The sequence below is a fragment of the Cherax quadricarinatus genome, chromosome 46, assembly GCF_038502225.1.
Source record: "Cherax quadricarinatus isolate ZL_2023a chromosome 46, ASM3850222v1, whole genome shotgun sequence".
Lineage (NCBI taxonomy): Eukaryota > Metazoa > Arthropoda > Malacostraca > Decapoda > Parastacidae > Cherax > Cherax quadricarinatus.
Genome location: NC_091337.1, coordinates 638,478 through 660,945, shown reverse-complemented (window position 1 = coordinate 660,945; position 22,468 = coordinate 638,478). Strand labels below are relative to the sequence as shown.

The window sequence follows — 22,468 nt, the reverse complement described above, 5'->3', positions numbered from 1 at the left end:
TAATAATAATAATAATAATATAATATAATATATTTTATTTTGACATGATACATATATGTACAAAGTAGTATAATAGTTGGGTTTAGCGCTTCCACATGATTGTAATAACAATAATTTTACTTTCATTAGCTACATTAATACCCGTTTTTGCTCCTGCTCCCGAGGAGATCCAGATTTAATATTATTTCAATGAACAAGTACAATATGTTTTAATTTTCCTAAACTGACAGTCAAGGACAACGGACAAATTAGTTATTTAGCTACAAAAGAATGATGTGTAGGTGACAAGAGTACGCGTCCCATTAATATATATTATATTCGTGGGAAAAATCAATTTTGTTACTGGAAGAGGATATTTGAGACATATAACGATAGGCACAATGGATTTAACATCAATTACACTAACGAATACAAAAACTACACTTGTGCAACACTTGGGAGTCTTTATTGAGGAAATGTTTCGCCAGCCAGTGCTTCTTAAGTCCATTACAGAGAATAACAGTGGAAAATGAGGAGGAGGAGTTTTGAGGTAATCAGTCCCTCAGCCTGGAGTCGATCAGTCCATCATCATGAGAAATGTACAGCATATGTGCGAAGAAGTGGCTTATATACTGCAGTCAGGTGAGTAGAAGCAGGAGGAGGTAGAGTCACCAATGCAGAAATCCATTAGTGTTTACCTGAAGACCTGGAGAGAGTTCCGGGGGTCAACGCCCCCGCGGCCCGGTCTGTGACCAGGCCTCCTGGTGGATCAAAGACTGATCAACCTGGATCAGAGTGTAAGTAGATCATGCCTATAGGTTAGGCAAGCACTGGGGAAATCCCTGTATTAAGATAGCAAGATAATGCTCTATCTGACAAGTGTGATGAAAAGGGTTTTGAAAACGACAAGTTAAAGAATGAAACTTCTGCAGCATTTGGGAATCTTCACTGGGGAAATCTTTCCCCCACTGTTATTCTCTGTATTGGACTGAAGAAGCCACTGACTGGCGAAGCGTTTCCTCAATAAAGATTACCAGATGTTGTACGTGTCTCAATCTTTATTTAATATAGTTATGGGGAAGGTACTAAACCCGTAAGTCATGCAGCGCCTGACCTGGGAATGAGGGATGGGAGGCAACTAAGTTTGATCCAAAGACGTGGGGAGTGGCTCCAGTTCCCTGGATGAAAAGTCCTTCACTGGCCTCAAAGAAAAGAGAGGTGAAGAAAAACCCAAGATTAATAATAATAACAATAATAATAATAATAATAATAATAATAATAATAATAATAATAACAATAATAATAATAATAATAATAATAATAATAATAATAATAATAATAATAATAATAATAATAATAATAATAATAATTAAAAAATAATAATAAAAATAATCTACAGAAGCCTATGTGCCATTCCAGGAGTGCAGAATCTCAATATAAGAAGCCAGAGGTTGAGCCATGATCGAATAAATTTTATTTAACAGACTAGAAATATATTAGACCTTAGATATTAAAGCTAAATAAGAATTTTGTAAATAAAGAACCTAAATAATGTTACCGCCTTCGAAGGTACTCGCACCTAACCTTAATGAACTATATTTGAAACAAATGTTATCAGTTGTGCAAGAAAGGTATGAAATATGTACCAACAAGATAAAAGTTAAGACACTTGCAACATCTGGTTAGTTCTACTGTCTTCTAATTATGTCCTAGAGTCTGTATTGATAAAGCCACTGGATGGCGAAACGTCTGCAATAAAGATAACCAGATGTTGCACATGTGTCTTAACTTTTATCAAATGTTATCAGATTGTGTGATGTGCGTTGTAAAAGGACAAAGATATTGTGGCGCTGCAGACAACACCAGTAAATGAAGCTGTTATACTAGCCGCGATATTATGTAATTTTAATTTTTAAAGGGGTAGACGGGTAAGCCAGTGGAAAGCCTCGGTCAGATGACCAAAAGCTCCAGTGGTTGATCATTATAGAACTAAGGCCCGGGTCAAGTAGTTCTGTTTCTTGAAGAATCTTACCTAACCTAACCTAACTTGTGTTATATAAGCGCCTGGGATGATGCCTATGTTCATCTGACAGGAATGATAGGCTCAAGCAAACACACTAATAACTAGACTCGTTTCAATTGCTGTGATGATTATTATTATAATCAAGGGGGAAGCGCTAAACCTGTAGGATTATACAGCACCTGTGGGGGGGGGGGACGTGGAAGGTATTTAGACTTAATTCAGGGAACTGGAGCACAGATCCAGTTCCCTAGATCAAGAGCCCCTCACCAGCATCAAGGAACCTTCCTTGAGGGGTCAATTGCTGTGAGATCCGAGGAATGCATCTCTATCCCATAACTCAGTTCCATGTATCTTAACCCACGCACAAGGAAAAGTAGTGTGAGGCATAAGTTTCTCACACAGTCAGTTAAAAAAAAAAACTACTAGGATGTTTAACTCAGTCCTCCATAGAAGTCCAGGAGCTGGAGATCAACACCTTTAAGATGCCCAATTATTATTACAATCAAAACTAAGCGCTAAACCCACAAGGTTCATACAGTCAAGATTGTTATTTATTATTATTATCAAGGGGAAGCGCTAAACCCGGAAGATTATACAGCGGCTTTTGGGGGGGGTATGTGGAAGGCATTCAGGCTTAATTCGGGGAACTGGAGCACAGATCCAATTTCCTAAATCAAGAGCCCCTCACCAACATCAAGGAACCTTCCTTGAGGGGATACAGTCAAGATGCCTAAGAGATTTAGCTATACTCAAAAAGCCTTAATTATGGTGAAGAGCTTCTGATCTAGGAAATTGTTGTTGCTTCCTTTTCCTTAGATCGAATTTACTTCCCTCTCATTACCCAAGAGTTGCATGGCTCTTAAGGGCCTAAGTTTTCCTCTGAAAATAATAAGGCCCAGGAGCCAGTGTTCAGTTGATTCTCAATTATTATAATCAAGGGAGAAGCACTAAACCCATAGGATTTCACAGCACCTGTGGGAGGGATGTGGAAGGTATTCAAGCTAAATTCAGAGAACTGGCGCACAGATTCAATTCCCTAGATCAAGAGCCCCTCACCAGCGTCAAGGAGCCTTCTTCGAGGGGAGTCGATTCTCAAGAATGGTGAAACTTGTTGGGCAATTTCCATGGAGTTTCACAACTTACTGTTCATTTTTTTTTAATCACTTGGAAGTGCTAAACCCACACGGATCATACAGCGAATAGGGAATGATAGATAGTCAAGTTCGATCCGAGTAAAGGGTGGATAAGTCCAGTTCCTTTTATTAAGACCCCTTCACCGGCATCAGGTGAGGGACAGAATCCCTTTAGAAGTCCTGAGTTAAAAATACCTGTCCTGGAAACAGGTTTTTGGAAAGTCTCTGATGATCTTGGATACATACTAGACCATTATTATTATAATCAAATATAGCCCTAAACCGACAAGGGTCATGCAGTGTACTAGACCATTAGGTTTTGGATAAAATCACTCTCTCCTAAAAGGTTAAAGGGTGCTGTGTAAAAATACGGTGTAGGTTTAATGCTAATAAAGAAAGGTGTGTTTATTTCTTTTAGCATGACTGCCAATTTTTTAGTGCTTCTCAAAATACAAAAAAAAAAAAAAATAAATAAAATTTTCTACCTGGAGTTCCCCCAAAATTAAATTTCCCTAACACAATTATTATAATCAAAACTAAGAGCTGAACCCACAAGGGTCATACAGTGCTGCAGGGTAGGGAGTGCTAATGGTTTAATTTATGTACTTGATCTGAGATTAGCGAAGGTGCAGAGTATAACAAGTAGAGTTAGTAAGGGCAGTGAGGAGTGATAAAGGAAGTACAGTGGACCCCCGGTTAACGAACTTTTTTCATTCCAGTAGTATGTTCAGGTGCCAGTACTGACCGAATTTTTTCCCATAAGGAATATTGTGAAGTAGATTAGTCTATTTCAGACCCCCAAACATACACGTACAAACGCACTTACATAAATACACTTACATAATTGGTCGCATTTGGAGGTGATCGTTAAGCGGGGGTCCACTGTATAATCAAAGGTTGTGTAATAAATCTGATGATGTCCAAAAGTCAAAGAGGAAGTGTGTGTCAAAGGTGGGGCTGCCAGCAAGAAGGGGGAATAAAGTAAGCGTGTTAGAGCGGTGGTAAATTCTGCGTGCTTGCTGGTAAACAGTATAGTCCAACAGAATATGGTAGACTGAAATTGGAACCTGACAGTTCTCTCAGAGTGGAACTGTGCGCCTCTCATGCGATACTCATGAATGAGACGTGTGCACCCGATGCAAAGACAGGAAAGTGTAGTCTCCTAACCACTACATTGATGAAAGATCAGAATCCTAAACACGACTTGATAGAATATAACTTATGAATCAACTCGGACCAACGTCGGTGTTGCCAATGATTGCAAAGATGGTTAAAGATTATAGAAAAATAGTCTGACAATGTAATACCCCTATATTCAACTGGATGGTCATGTACCGCTGACCATGCAGCAGAGTCCACCTGCTCGTTGCCCTGAATGCCAACATAACCAGGGACCCAGCAGAAAACAATTTCTTTGTTTTTGCTGGGTCCCTGGTCCCTTGTTTTTGCAGCACAACCATAGTTGCATATGAACTAGGAAATGAGGCAAATTAATTTTTTTGATAGCCTGCAAAGCACTAAAGGAGTCTGAAATTACCACAAATGTTGAGGTAGGCCTGGATGCAATAAGTATAATTACTACGAGAACTGCATACAGTTCAGCTATGAAAATGCTAGCCGAGTCTAATAAATGACCTTGTACAACACTGCTGCAAACCTGACACTGCCTGAGGATTTAGAACCATCAGTGTAAACTGCAATGGCACGAGAATGAGACCAGAAGCGGTAAAAAAAAAGGGGAGTGAGAAGCAACTGTAGGTACTTGAGCTTTCGTGCATGCAATGGGGAAGAACAATCTATCAATAATTTGTGAAAATTTCTCTAATTCCATCTCAACATATACCTAGTTATTTCAGTAGTCAACATACACATGACAGTTGTACTGGAAGGAAAATCGACATTATGTATAAAAAGTTTTACCATAAGGACTTTTGCAATAGTTTTATCAAAATCCATTGACTCTTGGCAGCTTGATAAAGAGCTATGGACTAAGTTACATTATATGCTTCAAATATTTTAAGGAAACAATCTTTCTTTCAGAAAGCATATTTTATATTGTTATGCAATCTGAGTAGGTCAATGAGATAGTAATACTGCAGTGTCTTGATAAATGAGGCAATAAAAAAAATTGGCGGAAATAACATTTTTATTATATCAAATACATATATTTAAACTGATGCATTTTTACTCTAATTCAGTAGACATGTATTACTTTATAGTTCCCAAGTAAAATTCTCTACAATAGCACTTTTTTTTTAAAAGTTGGCTGTGTTGATGCATGGCTTCATAAGCCACATGGCATAACACAAGAAAAAGTGGAGTAAATAAAAATAATATAGCGAGGGCCATAACTTGAACATCCCAGTGTAGCAGTAAATGACTACAGTTAGCCTATGTTATAAAGTAAGGAGAAGGGCTAACTGCAGTATTTCATGAAGTCCACTGCTGCTTCCCATAGCAAATATACATATCATTCAGGAACACAAGAAAAAGGTTAAGCATATTTTCATAAAGCATTTATAGTTTATGTAAAATAGATATTTACAAGATGCATAATAGAGGATGACATTTTAACACCCCCGCATAGTGGGAACGCAAAATTGTAACTTGCATACCTAAACACCCGCCTGCTTTGCCTGTGACAATGTCTTGAGTATTATTGTGTGTGATGGAAGCAGCAACTGTTTGCTTTGGATGTAATTTTGATAAGGCACATTTCTTACACAATGCGAGAATACTTAGCCTTCACACAGTACCAATGCAGCCACTAATCTCTGCTCCCATCACATCCACAAAGACCTCTGGTTAACAGCCAAAAAAGAAAATTCATACAAAGGCCTATAATTGTGAATTAATGGCTCTTAAGAGCTTTATTTTCTTTTATAATTAGTACTGCAGAGCAAAGAAACTAGGCCAGTGATTAGGAACATTAAACAACAAAAAGTTCTGGAATAATTCAGAAATCATTTTCTCTGTACACCAATAGAAAATATTACAGTATTACATATATAATAACTGACAAGATTATGCAGTAATACTTGTCTTTGTACATCCAAAAATTTCTTGCATGGTTTTTATACATATAGCAAGAGCTCTTGAAGTACACATTATAGACTGACCAGCTGGTAATAACTTATTCACAAAACAAACATTATTTTGAATATATAATAATCACATGTTATCTGGCTAGAGAACAGGCTTGTTTGTATGTAAGCATATGAAAATAAAATTTCACAATGTTTTTTGCTGAGGCAATTTCTGACACACTGGGAATCACTGGAAAGTTAACAAAACAGCAGGAATCAGGGATCCAAAGACAGAACCTGAAAAACATTAAAAATCATGAGATGCTGTACCTGATTTCATTATAAATACTATTTAACCTTTAAACTGCATCCAACGTACTAGTACACAACTGACGACTGTGTCCAACATACTACGCACAATTTTTTTTACCTGCAAATCTGCCGCCTGCCACTATTTTTGACCTTATCGCAACTCGTTGGCTTTCTACAGTCTCTTCATACCTTTGAAAAAAATCTATGGCCGGAAGGGTCCATGCAGTTCTTTATGATTAACTACACAGGAGACTGAATTTATTTTTTCAAAATCTTCTCCCCCACACAGGATTTTTTTCTTGGGTATGCTGCAGTTTAGGGGTTAAAAAATACAAGCATAATGCATATGATGCAATACAGCATGTCTATACAGTACCACATGTTTGTATTTTTTTAAACTATATTTTGAGAAACTTTTAAATGTTGATGAAGGGAGGCAGTAATTTCATGCATTGGTCAGGGAGGTATAACATCTTTTAGGAGTGAAGACGAGCAGGATGTGAGTGTGGGAGAGGTGCATGAGGCATTACGTAGAAAGAAAAGGGGGTAAAGCAGCCGGAACTGACGGGATCATGACAAATGTTATAAGCTGAGGGGGATACTGTGTTGGAGTGGTTGGTATTTTTGTTTAATAAATGTATGAAAGAGGGGAAGGTACCTAGGGATTGGCAGAGAGCGTGTATAGTTCCTTTATATGAACGGAAGGGGGACAAGAGAGATTGTAAAAATTATAGGGGAATAAGTTTACTGAGTATACCAGGTAAAGTGTACGGTAGAATTATTATTGAAAGAATTAGAGGTAAGACAGAGTAGGACTGCAGATGAGCAAGAAGGCTTTAAAGTGGGTAGGGGATTTGTAAATCAAGTGGTTTACATTGAAGCATATATGTGAACACTATTGAAAGGTAGGGAAGTTTTCACTGCATTTATGGATTTAGAAAAGGCATATGATGGACTGGATAGGGGAGCAATGTGGCAGATGTTGCAAGTGTATGGAAAAGGTAGTAAGTTACTAAATGCTATAAAGTTTTTTTATGAGGATAGTGAGGCTCAGGTTAAGGTATGTAGGAGAAAGGGAGATTACTTCCCGGTAAAAGTAGGTCTCAGACAGGGATGTGTAATGTCACCATGGTTGTTTAATATATTTATAGATGGGGTTGTAAAAGAAGTAAATGCTAGGGTGTTCGGGAGAGGAGTGGGACTGAATTATGGGGAATCAAGTACAAAATGGGAGTTGGCACAGTTACTTTTTGCTGATGATACTGTGCTTACGGAAGATTCTTAAGAAAAGATACAATGGTTAGTGGACGAGTTTGGGAGGGTGTGCAAAGTTAGAAAGTTGAAAGTGAACATAGATAAGAGTAAGGTGATGAGGGTATCAAACAATTTCGATAAAGAAAAACTGGACATCACATTGGAGAGAGGGAGTATGGAAAAAGTGAATGTTTTCAGACATTTGTGAGTTGACTTGTCAGCAGATGGGTTTATGAAGGATGAAGGAAAAAAGGTGAGTGGTGCGTTGAGGTATCTCTGCAGACAAAAAAATGCTATCTACGGAGGAAAAGAAGGGAAGGTATGAAAGTACAGTGGTACCAACACTCTTATATGGGTGTGAAGCTTGGGTTGTAAATGCTGCAGCAAGGAGGCAGCTGGAGGCAGTGGAGATGTGCTGTCTAAGGGCAATGTGTGGTGTAAATATTATGCAGAGAATTCGGGGTGTGGAAATTAGGAGGAGGTGTAGAGTTACTAAAAGTATTAGTCAGAGGGCTGAAGAGGGGTTGTTGAGGTGGTTTGGTCATTAGAGAGAATGGACCAAAGTAGAATGCTTTGGAGAGCATATAAATCTGTAGGGGAAGGAACGAGGGGTAGGGGTCGTCCTCGAAAAGGTTGGAGGGAGGGGGTAAAGGTGGTTTTGTGGGCAAGGGGCTTGGACTTCCAGCAAGCATGTGTGAGCTTGTTAGATAGGAGTGAACGGAGATGAATGGATTTTGGGACCTGATGAGCTGTTGGAGTGTGAGCAGGGTAATATTTAGTGAAGGAATTTAGGGAAACCAGTTAGCTGGACTCGAGTCCTGGAAACGGGAAGTACAATGCCTGCACTTTAAAGGAGGGGTTTGGGATATCGACAGTTTAGAAGGAATTCTTAACTGTCGTATCTGAGCGCCTCTGCAAAGACAGTGATTATGTATGAGTGAGGTGAAAGTGTTGAATGATGATGAAAGTATTTTCTTTTTGGGGATTTTCTTTCTTTTTGGGTCACCCTGCCTCAGTGGAAGGCAGCCGACTTGTTTAAAAAAAAAAAAAAAAAAAAAAAGCTATGAATAACCATTTGAAGAGAGATTTTCTGCTGCAAACTTTCCCCAAACAAGTTTTTCTTTTTAACTTTTGTAATGTATACAGGAGAAGGGGTTTCTAGCCCCTTGCTCCTGGCATTTTAGTCACCTCTTAAGACATGCATGGCTTATAGAGGCTAGTGAGGCTGAGGTTAGGGTTAACAGGAGAGAAGGAAAGTATGTATTTTCAAGCTAAACTAGACCTTAGAGATGCATGATGTCGCTATGGTTGTTTAACATTGTTATAGATGGGGTTGTCCTAGGTAGTAGGTTGGTAGACAGCAACTGCCCAGGGAGGTACTACCGTCCTGCCAAGTGAGTGTAAAACGAAAGCCTGTAATTGTTTTACATGATGGTAGGATTGCTGGCGTCCTTTTTTCTGTCTCATGAACATGCAAGATTTCAGGTACGTCTTGCTACTTCTACTTACACTTAGGTCACACTACACATACATGTACAAGCATATATATACACACCCCTCTGGGTTTTCTTCTATTTTCTTTCTAGTTCTTATTCTTGTTTATTTCCTCTTATCTCCATGGGGAAGTGGAACAGAATTCTTCCTCCGTAAGCCATGCGTGTTGTAAGAGGCGACTAAAATGCCGGGAGCAAGGGGCTAGTAACCTCTTCTCCTGTATATATTACTAAATGTAAAAGGAGAAACTTTCGTTTTTCCTTTTGGGCCACCCCGCCTCGGTGGGATACGGCTGGTGTGTTGAAAGAAAGAAAGAAATGTATGAAAGAGGGGAAGGTACCTAGGGATTGGCAGAGAGCGTGTATAGTTCCTTTATATGAACGGAAGGGGGACAAGAGAGATTGTAAAAATTATAGGGGAATAAGTTTACTGAGTATACCAGGTAAAGTGTACGGTAGAATTATTATTGAAAGAATTAGAGGTAAGACAGAGTAGGACTGCAGATGAGCAAGAAGGCTTTAAAGTGGGTAGGGGATTTGTAAATCAAGTGGTTTACATTGAAGCATATATGTGAACACTATTGAAAGGTAGGGAAGTTTTCACTGCATTTATGGATTTAGAAAAGGCATATGATGGACTGGATAGGGGAGCAATGTGGCAGATGTTGCAAGTGTATGGAAAAGGTAGTAAGTTACTAAATGCTATAAAGTTTTTTTATGAGGATAGTGAGGCTCAGGTTAAGGTATGTAGGAGAAAGGGAGATTACTTCCCGGTAAAAGTAGGTCTCAGACAGGGATGTGTAATGTCACCATGGTTGTTTAATATATTTATAGATGGGGTTGTAAAAGAAGTAAATGCTAGGGTGTTCGGGAGAGGAGTGGGACTGAATTATGGGGAATCAAGTACAAAATGGGAGTTGGCACAGTTACTTTTTGCTGATGATACTGTGCTTACGGAAGATTCTTAAGAAAAGATACAATGGTTAGTGGACGAGTTTGGGAGGGTGTGCAAAGTTAGAAAGTTGAAAGTGAACATAGATAAGAGTAAGGTGATGAGGGTATCAAACAATTTCGATAAAGAAAAACTGGACATCACATTGGAGAGAGGGAGTATGGAAAAAGTGAATGTTTTCAGACATTTGTGAGTTGACTTGTCAGCAGATGGGTTTATGAAGGATGAAGGAAAAAAGGTGAGTGGTGCGTTGAGGTATCTCTGCAGACAAAAAAATGCTATCTACGGAGGAAAAGAAGGGAAGGTATGAAAGTACAGTGGTACCAACACTCTTATATGGGTGTGAAGCTTGGGTTGTAAATGCTGCAGCAAGGAGGCAGCTGGAGGCAGTGGAGATGTGCTGTCTAAGGGCAATGTGTGGTGTAAATATTATGCAGAGAATTCGGGGTGTGGAAATTAGGAGGAGGTGTAGAGTTACTAAAAGTATTAGTCAGAGGGCTGAAGAGGGGTTGTTGAGGTGGTTTGGTCATTAGAGAGAATGGACCAAAGTAGAATGCTTTGGAGAGCATATAAATCTGTAGGGGAAGGAACGAGGGGTAGGGGTCGTCCTCGAAAAGGTTGGAGGGAGGGGGTAAAGGTGGTTTTGTGGGCAAGGGGCTTGGACTTCCAGCAAGCATGTGTGAGCTTGTTAGATAGGAGTGAACGGAGATGAATGGATTTTGGGACCTGATGAGCTGTTGGAGTGTGAGCAGGGTAATATTTAGTGAAGGAATTTAGGGAAACCAGTTAGCTGGACTCGAGTCCTGGAAACGGGAAGTACAATGCCTGCACTTTAAAGGAGGGGTTTGGGATATCGACAGTTTAGAAGGAATTCTTAACTGTCGTATCTGAGCGCCTCTGCAAAGACAGTGATTATGTATGAGTGAGGTGAAAGTGTTGAATGATGATGAAAGTATTTTCTTTTTGGGGATTTTCTTTCTTTTTGGGTCACCCTGCCTCAGTGGAAGGCAGCCGACTTGTTGAAAAAAAAAAAAAAAAAAAAAAAAGCTATGAATAACCATTTGAAGAGAGATTTTCTGCTGCAAACTTTCCCCAAACAAGTTTTTCTTTTTAACTTTTGTAATGTATACAGGAGAAGGGGTTTCTAGCCCCTTGCTCCTGGCATTTTAGTCACCTCTTAAGACATGCATGGCTTATAGAGGCTAGTGAGGCTGAGGTTAGGGTTAACAGGAGAGAAGGAAAGTATGTATTTTCAAGCTAAACTAGACCTTAGAGATGCATGATGTCGCTATGGTTGTTTAACATTGTTATAGATGGGGTTGTCCTAGGTAGTAGGTTGGTAGACAGCAACTGCCCAGGGAGGTACTACCGTCCTGCCAAGTGAGTGTAAAACGAAAGCCTGTAATTGTTTTACATGATGGTAGGATTGCTGGCGTCCTTTTTTCTGTCTCATGAACATGCAAGATTTCAGGTACGTCTTGCTACTTCTACTTACACTTAGGTCACACTACACATACATGTACAAGCATATATATACACACCCCTCTGGGTTTTCTTCTATTTTCTTTCTAGTTCTTATTCTTGTTTATTTCCTCTTATCTCCATGGGGAAGTGGAACAGAATTCTTCCTCCGTAAGCCATGCGTGTTGTAAGAGGTGACTAAAATGCCGGGAGCAAGGGGCTAGTAACCCCTTCTCCTGTATAAATTACTAAATTTAAAAAGAGAAATTTTTGTTTTTCTTTTTGGGCCACCCTGCCTCTGTGGGATACGGCCGGTTTGTTGAAAGAAGATGGGGTTGTAAAAGAAGTGAATGCCAGGGTGTTAGGGAGAGGTGGTGAATTTAAAGATAAAGAATCTGATACAAAGCGAGTCATCACAGAGGCTTTTTGGGAAATTCTGAAGAGAAGTTGCAAAGGTTGGTGGATGAATTTGGGAGAGTATGAAAATAGAAGTTAAACTTGAACCTAGAAAAGAAAAAAGGTGATGAAAGTAACAAAAAAAATTAGGTAATGAAAGACTGGATATCAGGCTGGAAGAAGGGATTAAGGAGGAAGTATTCGGATATTTTGGAGTGGATCTGTCGGCAGATGGGCCTATGAAAGATGAGGTGAAGCATACAATCGATAATTGGAAAAAAAGGTGTGTGCAATGACACGTCTATGGAGACAAAAAAGTTATTCATGGAGGCGAAAAGGGGAATGTGTGTGAGAGTACATGGGTGTGAAGCATGGGTTTTGAATGTTGCAGTGAGGGGAAGACTGGAGGAAATGGAGATGTCATGTCCAAGGGCAATGTGTCATGTGAATATTTTGGAGATTAGGTGGTGTGGGGTTACTAAAAGTGTAACCCTGAGGGCAGAGGAGGGATGATTGTGGTGGTTTGGGCATTTAGAGGATGGAGCAAAATAGGATGACTTGGAGGTTGTATAAATCTGTAGCAGGGTAGGAGGCAGCCCTAAGAAAGATTAAAAGGTAAAGGAGAATTTGTATGCAAAGGGCTTGGATATCCAACAGGCATGTGTGAGGATGTTAGATAGGAGTGAGAGGTAAGTAGTTTTTATGACTTGATATACTGTTGGAGTGTTAGCAAGGTAACATTTAGGAGGGGATTCAGGGAAACAGGTTTGCCAGACTTGAGTCCTGGTAGCGGGTAGTACAATGTCTGCACTCCGGAGGAGGGGTGAGAATATTGCAGTTTGGAAGGGCATCTGAGCTGTATGTTGGCTTGCCACTGGCAAGACAATGATGGAGTAATGAAAGTATTTCTTCTTTTTCTAGCTATCCTACCTCAGTGGGAGACAACTCGTGTGAAAAAAAAAAAAGCAGGAATCAAAATTTTGCTGGAACTAAGGTAGAAGTTTTCAACAAGAAACTAAACCACTACCTGCTGCTAGTGCCTGATCAGCCAGGTTGTGATGGCTACATGGTCCTGAAGACTAATAGTAACAACAGCCTAACTGACCAGACACTCATGAAGAAGCCAGGCCTCATGATGGGTTGCGAGGGTAGAAGAAGCCTCGTATGTGGTCACAAGTATGGATGCTGAATAACTAAAATATACTTATGATTCTGACTGACTTGGAGCAAATTAAATAGATGGATCTAGAATTCAAACTTCATAAGTAATGTAGCAAAATCAGTCTTTCAATAGTCAGAAAGAAAATATCAGGCTCTGAGATTATAATACCTACCATGCTTAAGATGCCCAGGCAGCCAATTCAGCCATATCTTCTTCGTCTTCTTCCTTCTTCCTGCGCTCAGGCTTTGCAGGAGCAATGGTGGGAACTTCTGGCAGTTCTGATACAGGCTCGCCAGTGCTTAAGAGCTTCTCGTCTAAGTCTATCTGTTCCAATTCTTCTAATTCAGCCAATAAGTCATCCTAAAAGTATAAAAGAAATTACCTTAAGTATTTTTGTATTTAATCTTTTCATTGCCATAATGTACCTGGAATCTAAAGCTAAAAGGAAATAAAAATTGTTCATTGTTACTATTATTATTATTCATCCTATAATGAACTTGTTAGGCAAGTCTTCGTTAAATCATCTGTAACTGTTGAATGCCTATACAATGTGGTGTGACAGGCAAATTCCAAAACGTAAATTCTTTATTAATATTTTGTATTGATGATTTTAACCTTATTATGTGTCACTCAAATTCTCCAAAAGATATCTTTGTTATCTGTCATTTGCCACTTTAGGCCATGTTGACAAGATATGTTAGGCCCTTTTTCCAGTTTCAGAGATAATTAAGCTATCTTTTTTGCTAAACATAAAAGAAAACAACTACTTTTTTAATCCTTATTTATTATTTCTCATATTCAATCACATTAGCTATAACACTAAAGTCACACAAAACTGTGTTGATGTCGTCTATCATCTATACCTCTTTAGGCTGTGATCCTGTAATACAATGCGTTGCACAGCAGTAAAGAATAAGCATCACCATACACAAAATCTGGGTTAGTGAACGAATCGATCTTCTAATGTTCTGTCTATGGGAATATGTACACTATCTTCATCTACAAGATAGGTAGCTCAGAGGCCCATTAAGTATTTTAACATGAGCTTCACAGATCTGATCTCCCCGACACTTGCATTTTTCTCTATTGCTTGAACCTGATGCTTATTCTTTTCTGCCATGCAACATCTCACATGCTAGGTCCTATCTCCATCATGTTTCATGAGTAACTGAATTATCAGTCTCCACTGGGGAACTGTAACTATTAGTGACAATGTAATTACATAATTCTTCAAAGATAAAAGTGTGAGCTCAAAGATCAACACAAAAATAAATTATCTGCATGTCACAGTGACCATTATGTATCACATAGTAATGAACCTGGAGGATCTAAGCAATCAATTACAATCTAAATTCAGTAAACCTTTGATTTATTGGACTAATAGGGTAAGGCAAGGTCAGTAATGGAGATTGTGTTTGAAAAAATGAAGTTATTTTGCAGCAGTCAAAACAATTATGGACAATTCTGTAACTAACAAACACTGATTTTAAATCAACGAACCCAACTGATTTTCTCCCCGATTTCTGAAGTCGTTAAATCAGGGTCCATTAAATTGCGATTTTATTGTAAAGCAACATTAATTACTACTCAAAATGTTCAAGATTCTCTGCATAAAATTTAGACATGGATTCCCTTAGTACATACTACAGTATAAAAAATATGAGAAAAATGTAAAGTAAAATAATTTCCCTCTATATTACTACCTTTAACTCAAACAAAAGATAAAATTGCAATATAATATGACACTGCCATGTCATGGGTTCTCTCACAAGTACAAACAAATCAAACGACCACAGACAAACAAAAAATTATTAAACTGCATTAGATACAGGTATATAACATTAGAATTAGAAATCTGAAGGAGAATTAATCTAATGAATACAGTGGGTAAAGTGAATGGTAGATTTATTACTGAAATAGTTAAGTTTGAGGAGGAGGATTTAAGAAGGGTAGAGGATTTGTAGTAGGTGAAGTGTTTACAATGAAACACATAAATGAACAACATTGAGATAATGGTAAGGAACTGCAGCATTTATGATTTAGAAAAGGCATCCAGTAGGGTCGATAGGGGAGCAGTTTGGCAGATGTTGCAAATAAAATGGAACAGTGAATAGGTTACTAAAAGCAGAAGGGAAGTACAGTGACTGCATTCTACAGGAAGGGTGGGGATATTTGCAATCTGGAGGGACATCAAAACTGAAGTATTAACATGCTTCCAGCAAGACAGTGATAGAATAACTGATTGTGAAAGTGTTTTATTTTTCTGCTATACAATCAGCACAACTTGTTTAGGTTGCTACACTATCAATGCCACCTGTTCCCAGGAATACTCTACCCAGAGTGATTATTAATAAAACTGTAAGACTAACTTCATCAATATCATCTCCGAACGCCACTGGGTTAGAGATTGCTTCTGAAATTTCACGTGCTACGTCCTGCTGCTCTGCTATATCATCCATCATGTCATGCACTTCATCCACATTCCTGCAAATGAACAGTGATTAGTCACTATTTTCATATGATTTTATGTAAGAAATTAAACCTACACTTGCAGCATTTGCTATGCTACAGTAACAAATTAGTTAACTGACTGCACTTAAAAAAATCAAGTGTGGAAAGGGTGAGAATTACTTGAGCCAAGTTAGAATGCAGAAAGGGCAATGGATAAGCGAGAGTTGCAATAGAGGAAGAAGAGCACGAGTATAAAAGGGAAGAGAAGCACGAGTATAAGGGGGAAGAGGAGTATGAGAGCAAGGATGAAGGGTAGGAGCTAGGTAAGGAAGAGTAGGAGAGCAGGGAGGAGGAATAGAGGGGGAGGAGGAAGAGCAGGAGTGGGAGAGGGGTAGGAGGAAGAAGAGAAGGAGTGGGAGAGGGGTAGGAGGAAGAAGAGTAGGAGTGGGAGACGAGCAGGAGGGAGAAGAGTAGGAGTGGAAGAGGGGTAAGAGAAAGAAGAGTAGGAGTGGGAGAAGAGTAGGAGGAAGAAGAGTAGGAGCAATAAGAGAGAATGGAGCAGTAACCAACAGCTGCCAGCATGGAATATTGTAGCATGTCATCTTCAACATGATGTAAAGTACTGTATTCAGTACTTACATATAGAGTAACTGAACAGAACTACTTGCAGTTTTCCAGCTGGTATTTAAGAAGGATTTTCTAGCATCACATTTTTGTGAACTGTGGAGTAAATGAATGTTTTCTGCAACAAGTGTTATACAAGTTTTTGCAACATAACCTATCACAAGGGTCTGCTCAGAGTTTGCTCCATAAACTATCACTAGAATTGGCCCTTTCAAGCTTATAGTCATTTTCTCTTTTTACTTTCATCACTGCTACAGTCATTATCATATAATGAAGTACTGTATCACCTATATCTTCAGGGGAGGAAAAGGTTAAGTGACTCGTGAAATCATAATGACATGATTGCAAACAAACCACAGTACATGGTTTGTTTGTAATCATCTCATTATGATTTCATGAGTCATGACAATGGCTTTGAGGGGACTTGATCTAGAGTTCATCACGGCTATGTTAGTGGGAGATTCATCCGTAAAAACTTGCATTTGCGGTCACGGTGGGACCCATGTTAACCTCCCTATGGTGTATAAATGCACCTAGATGTACAAACCCTATTGTAGCCAGATGGCCCAGTGGCTTATGTGGTGGCCTGAAGTTTTACGACTCACTTGCCACGAGTTCAATCCCCACCCTTAACGTGGTTTGGTTAAGAGTGAAGCAGAGGCAGTAGTTACATTTTGTCGCAGACAGATATTTGCATTACTGCTCTCAAAAGACTCAATATATCTGCGAAATTCTTCACTGAAATTTGTGGTTCGTGCGTCAGTTTGCGTGCGGCCACCAGTAACAGCCTGGGTTGATCAGACCCTGATCCACCACGAGGCCTGGTCTCAGACCAAGCTGCAGGGGCGTTGACCCCCAAAAACGTCTCCAGGTATACAACTTGCATCACTGCTACTTGTTACTATATGTACATAAGATGACCTGGATATAGGTACAGGTACTAGTTTTTTCTCTCAAGGTCTCAAGAATCTTTAATTGACCCCATGTAAATTAAGTCCCCAAGAGAAATTTTAAGGTTGATTAAGCTGAAGGGATCAGGTTCAAAAAAATCTCTGGCTTCAGTCACTTCAAAGTTTTGGTATTTGACTGTATGCCTAAAAACTATACCTACCAAGGAACATCCTTTAATGAAGTTCATTTCTCAATGAAACTTGCACTAGTAGTAGTTCTTCAATTCTGGACTTAATTTCAAATCCAAAGTACAAATGAAAATAAGTAGAAAGTACATAAATCACTATCTGCCAAGCTTAGGGAAATCCTAGACTTAAGTATGACAAAGTATAGACTACTGAAACAGAAGCTAAAACTGCTTACATGTGTTGGTGAGCTGATTTGAGGGCTTTAGCAGCCTCACTCATTGTTTGTAAGACATTGGTGTTTGTGTTGGCAGATTCAAGGGCTTCTCGCTGCATTTCTATAGTACTAAGAGTTCCATCAATCTGTTGAAGCTGCTTATCATACCTCTTCTTGCGCTTCAATGCTTGCAAAGCCACTATAAGGAAAAATAAGTTAGTCAATTACATGTACAGTTATTCTCCTCAAAATATTTTTGTATGTGCATATAACAAAAACTGATTACAAAATAAATTCCACTTCCAACAAACCAGCCATATCCCACCGAGGCAGGGTGGCCCAAAAGGAAAAACAAGTTTCTCCTTCTAAATTTAGTAATATATACAGGAAAAGGGGTTACTAGCCCCTTGCTTCCCCAAAAATTTTATCAGTTGAAAAACTATGGTCATTGTACTAACAGTTGAGCTTTTACAGTATGGAAAGCAATTTGTTTACAAAGGGACGGAATCCCATGACTCCCTCAATCTTTTCAAGCCAGGGAGATAAAAATGGCATGACAGAAATCTGCAGAAAAGTACTGTACATTCTTAAAATGAACAACCTTTAAATCATTAGGAATTTTTGCTAGCCAGTCTTTACATAAGTTTTCTTGGAGCTACTGTTTATGGAATTGTTGAGAGTAAGAATGCTGGTTTGGTATCTTAGTGCAAGTAAGTTTCACTTACTTACTAAATAGACTAACACCCACATACCCATTTTACTGATGGGGAACATAGACAACAGGTGTAAAGAAACACACCCAATGTTTCCACCCTGCCTGGGAATCGAACCCAGGCCCTCGCCATGTGAAGCGAGAGCTTTAGCCACCAGAGCCTAAGTGCAAGTAAGTGAAACTTACTTGCACTAAGATACTTACTGCCCTATGTACTATACTCTTTCATAACTATTTATTTACACTTTTCTAACATATAAGAGATTATTATTGGTATATTAGTGCATGTCTAAATGTCTAAAAAAAATATTGCTCAAGATCATACAACTCTTACAAACTAGACTTAAACACATTCTATCTACTTAAGTAGAATGGTCAAAACATTTGGCAAATATTTACTTTCTTCCCAGGTACGAGTTTATCAATAATTTCTAAGCTATATCGTTCAAAATTAATGTGACTGCGCAGTGGAGATACTGTAGTTTTACTCTGAGTAAATGTATAAAGAATAAGTAAATATGATGTAACTCAACCCAACCCAATGTAACCAACCTAACCTTACATAAGACAACCTAATATAGACTTAATGATTTTACAGTGGGTCACATACTTTTAAAGGGATGAAAGCAGGTACTAATGCACTGAGGAAGTGGTGAAGGATAGTGTAGTTGTCAGAGTGCAACCAGTGACCCCAAGAAAAAAAAATAGCTGGGTCACTGTCATATGACTGTATTCCTACAAGTATTATGCTTAATATTCCAACAAATAATTTGCACAACAAATAACAGATATAACTGAAGATTTTCCTTGGTGGAAATAAAACATTTTATAGAGTATTACAATATACAAGTTATCTATGCCAAGAAATACACAGTTAATTCTTGGTCAAATTGTTTTTGGGAATTATTAGTGAAAATAATAGTACAAGCAACATGTCAGAGCCAATCAATACTTAGTACTGTGGCCTGGCCAATCATAGCAAATGTAAACAAAGACCAATGACATAAATGGTATACAATATCAACAAGTTGAGGAGTAAGACACATGTAACATCAGGAATATTTGTTGAAACTTCTTGCCTCCACTGCTGACTTCATCAGTTGAGTAGAGATGAATTACACTCCTGGAGAGATCAACTTCAATGAAAGATTCCTAGTGTTGCTCATGTCTTACTCTTCAACTTGTTGGTATTGTGTACCATTTATATGATGCATGTCTAATACTGCAACATTATGGAATCTTGGTACAAGGGATGTCTTTATCAACCCCCTTTGCTAACGACTGTAAAGCATGACCTACTTCCACTAGTGGGTCCATCTCACTTGTGACATCTCCAAGCTGCTACACCTCACCTTCCACTACATAAGCCTCTTGCCACAAGCTTCTGCTTTAGTCTGACTGACTATCTTGCACCAAGGGTGATGGACTGATACATCAAAATACCTCTCCACTTTGTCTATTTCGTCTTCCACCGAAGTTAATCACTCCAGGAGTGTAATTATCTCTGTATTTGACTGACAAAGTCTGCGGGGCTGGCGAAACATTTTGTCAATGAAGATTCCTAGTACTGTACTTCAGATGTTTTATTCTTTAACTGATGACAGAGTAAGGTTAAGACATGTTAGGTTATTTTAGGTTGGGATAGGACGGTTTCATTAGGTTACTTTTTTAACCATTTGCACAACAAAATAACATCTCCTATGTAAAGCCAACTTAATACTGTACAATTCAACCTATATTTAATTGACAAAATGAGCCAAGGTGTAGTCTTTAATTATGGATATGGATATGGATATGGATAACACTGGTGTTATTTATATGCCGAAATTTTGGGTCACTGTGTCACATGAATTTCTAAAAAGTATTACAACAGCTAATATATTGATATAACAATGTGCATAAAAATGTTCCCTATAGTATGATAGCATTATCTAATTATAAGAAAAAATGATTGGGCTTTGTCCTGGGAAAAGTAAATATTTATCAAATATTTAAGCATAATGGTCAAAGTACTGAAGTAGAACAGTGAGTTTCATAAAAAAAATATATATACCACACATATAATATTGATGAGGGGAATGTTCTGGTGTAATGATAACTGTTATATTTACCACCATACATGCAGGTAGTGACCATAAACACTGTGGTTACTACCTTCATCATATGCTCACCTCTCTTATTTTTGGTGCCGTGTTGTTTAGCAATGGTGATTTCTTGTTGAATTTTCTTTTCTAGGAAGTCTTGTTTCTTGATCAACATTTCCTCGGTGTCTCTGAGCTTCTGGATGGCTTCCCCCGTCGTGGGAGCCTTCTCGTTCTTACCACCACCGAAGATCTTCCCGAAAATGCTCATATTCTGCAAATGGGGGCACGTAGGGAGGTAAAATATGAAAAATATCTCCAGCACCCTATCCTGCCACCGATCAACGTCGCCAGTACAAACAAACTACTGTGGTTATTATCACCGCTCACCTCACCTGTCTCACTACACTTTATTACCTACTTTTTCACCAACATCTCTACTTAAAAGTTACTATATATAAATATAGAGAAGAACAGCTAGTTCTGATCTTTACTATGGATTACGAGTGTGTAGTATCAGTAAGGTTATTGCTGAGTGATAATAACAATATTCCCCAGGGGTGATGACGTCAAGGTGACGTCACAGTCAGGCCGGCATGACTCACACTGGGGCGACCACCTACTGTTATGCACCAAAACTCATATACTGCTTCGTAAATGCAAATACATATTTCTTTCACAGTATTACTGATGCATAGGGTAATATGGAAGTAATATCTTGGTTTATAGGACAGTTAAGAAGAAACTGTGTGTGTTATCAGATAAGGCGCCAGTAGTCTTGCCTCGCCAGCTACTGGCTGATATGACAAACTACGTTCATTTTCAGTAATTTCCTGAGACTGATCACGAGACCAGCATCGATAATCACGAGAGCGAGATATCCATCCAGTCAATCATCTGTGGAATATATCTGGACACTTGTGGGGGCTTCTCTGATATAAGATGATTAATGCCATTTCACATTTAACCTCACAAATTCCCATGTGTATTTTTCTTCTGGATAAATTATGGACTAAGAATCAACAGGAATAGCGTCACTCGTGCACAAGTATGAAACAGACTTCAGACATGGAGTGTCCGTAGTGGCAGACTTCCTAGCTAGCAAGCTTGTCCCTGATATTGGGTCAGTGTTGAGAAAGTTCTCGACAAATCCTAAGGCCAACTGTTCTTCGATAATAGCTTTGTATCTTCCATTGAGCCCCTTTCTTGTCAAGTTACTCATTAGGGAGTTTAATTGTCCTAGTGATTTGATTTCTTAAAACTGGTAATACTGGACACTCTGGCATCCTAGGCAATCAAACCCGGTACTGATCATCCTTTTTATTTATTTATTTATTTATATATTTATTTATTAATTTAAACATGATACAGAGAAGTACAAGGAATACAATTTTTAAAGTGCAGCATGCCAAAGCCCCTTGTATGCAGAGCATTATGGGCAGGCTTAAACTTCACATTGTTCAAAGGTTTGATGGGTCTTCCCATGTTCTTGAGGCACTTGTGTTCCCTTGATTCTTCCACATAAAAATCGCATAATTTATAGGCTGGCTCTCCACCACCTCCATAATTCTTTGTATTTAACTCATCCATGTGCACTAATTTCCACCATTACCACAGACTCTGCTGCTGACGTTCTTCCTTCTGGAGGTTCTGCAAATTCTGGCGGAATTTTGCCAGTTGTGATATGAACAGAGAAGGACCTATACAGGCAAGTACATTAGTTTTCCAGCATTCTGGTCATACGGACATTTAGGCAATGCCCGGTGGGTCGCGTAAAAAAAAAATTGAAAAATGTCACGAAAAACTGAAGTCATAGATGAGGAACAAAGATTGAAATGAAAATGTAAAGCACCTTAACTGAGCAGTGAAAACACTCCTCTGGCCCTCTGCAGTTAATGAGCCGACCTGATAAGTGATTGATGCCCTGGCCGAACGTTTTAAGACCCAGTCCACTTCTGGATTAGATCTCACCAGAATTGCTGCAGCGCCTTATGATTCTTTTGCAGTGTCCGCCTAACCTGATCGAGCAGCCAACTAGCTCATACAATAGTCTGGGGCTTGCTACCAACCCTTCCAGTGATATTTTCTGGGGATTCTCAAACTCAATATGATCACG

General features: G+C 38.8%; 1 protein-coding gene across 1 annotated transcript; it reads right to left on the bottom strand.

The window, feature by feature from the left end:
* Positions 1-5,263: 5,263 nt before the first annotated feature.
* On the bottom strand, positions 5,264-20,839 carry shrb (charged multivesicular body protein shrub). Its single transcript, XM_053787978.2, has 5 exons — positions 20,443-20,839; positions 17,581-17,758; positions 15,561-15,675; positions 13,364-13,551; positions 5,264-6,458 (listed from the first exon to the last, which is right to left on the bottom strand). Exons 1-4 carry the CDS (start codon positions 20,621-20,623, stop codon positions 13,369-13,371), a joined length of 657 nt encoding a protein of 218 aa, XP_053643953.1. The 5' UTR covers positions 20,624-20,839; the 3' UTR covers positions 5,264-6,458; positions 13,364-13,368.
* Between the last annotated feature and the right edge of the window lie 1,629 nt (positions 20,840-22,468).

Excerpts from the sequence above, each read along its gene's own strand:
- shrb (XM_053787978.2), bottom strand. The coding sequence starts at position 20,623 with ATGAGCATTTTCGGGAAGATCTTCGGTGGTGGTAAGAACGAGAAGGCT. Across the intron at positions 17,759-20,442 it reads CGGCACCAAAAATAAGAGAG|TGGCTTTGCAAGCATTGAAG; the intron begins GTGAGCATATGA and ends TTTTCCTTATAG. Across the intron at positions 15,676-17,580 it reads AAATCAGCTCACCAACACAT|GAATGTGGATGAAGTGCATG; the intron begins GTAAGCAGTTTT and ends GTTCATTTGCAG.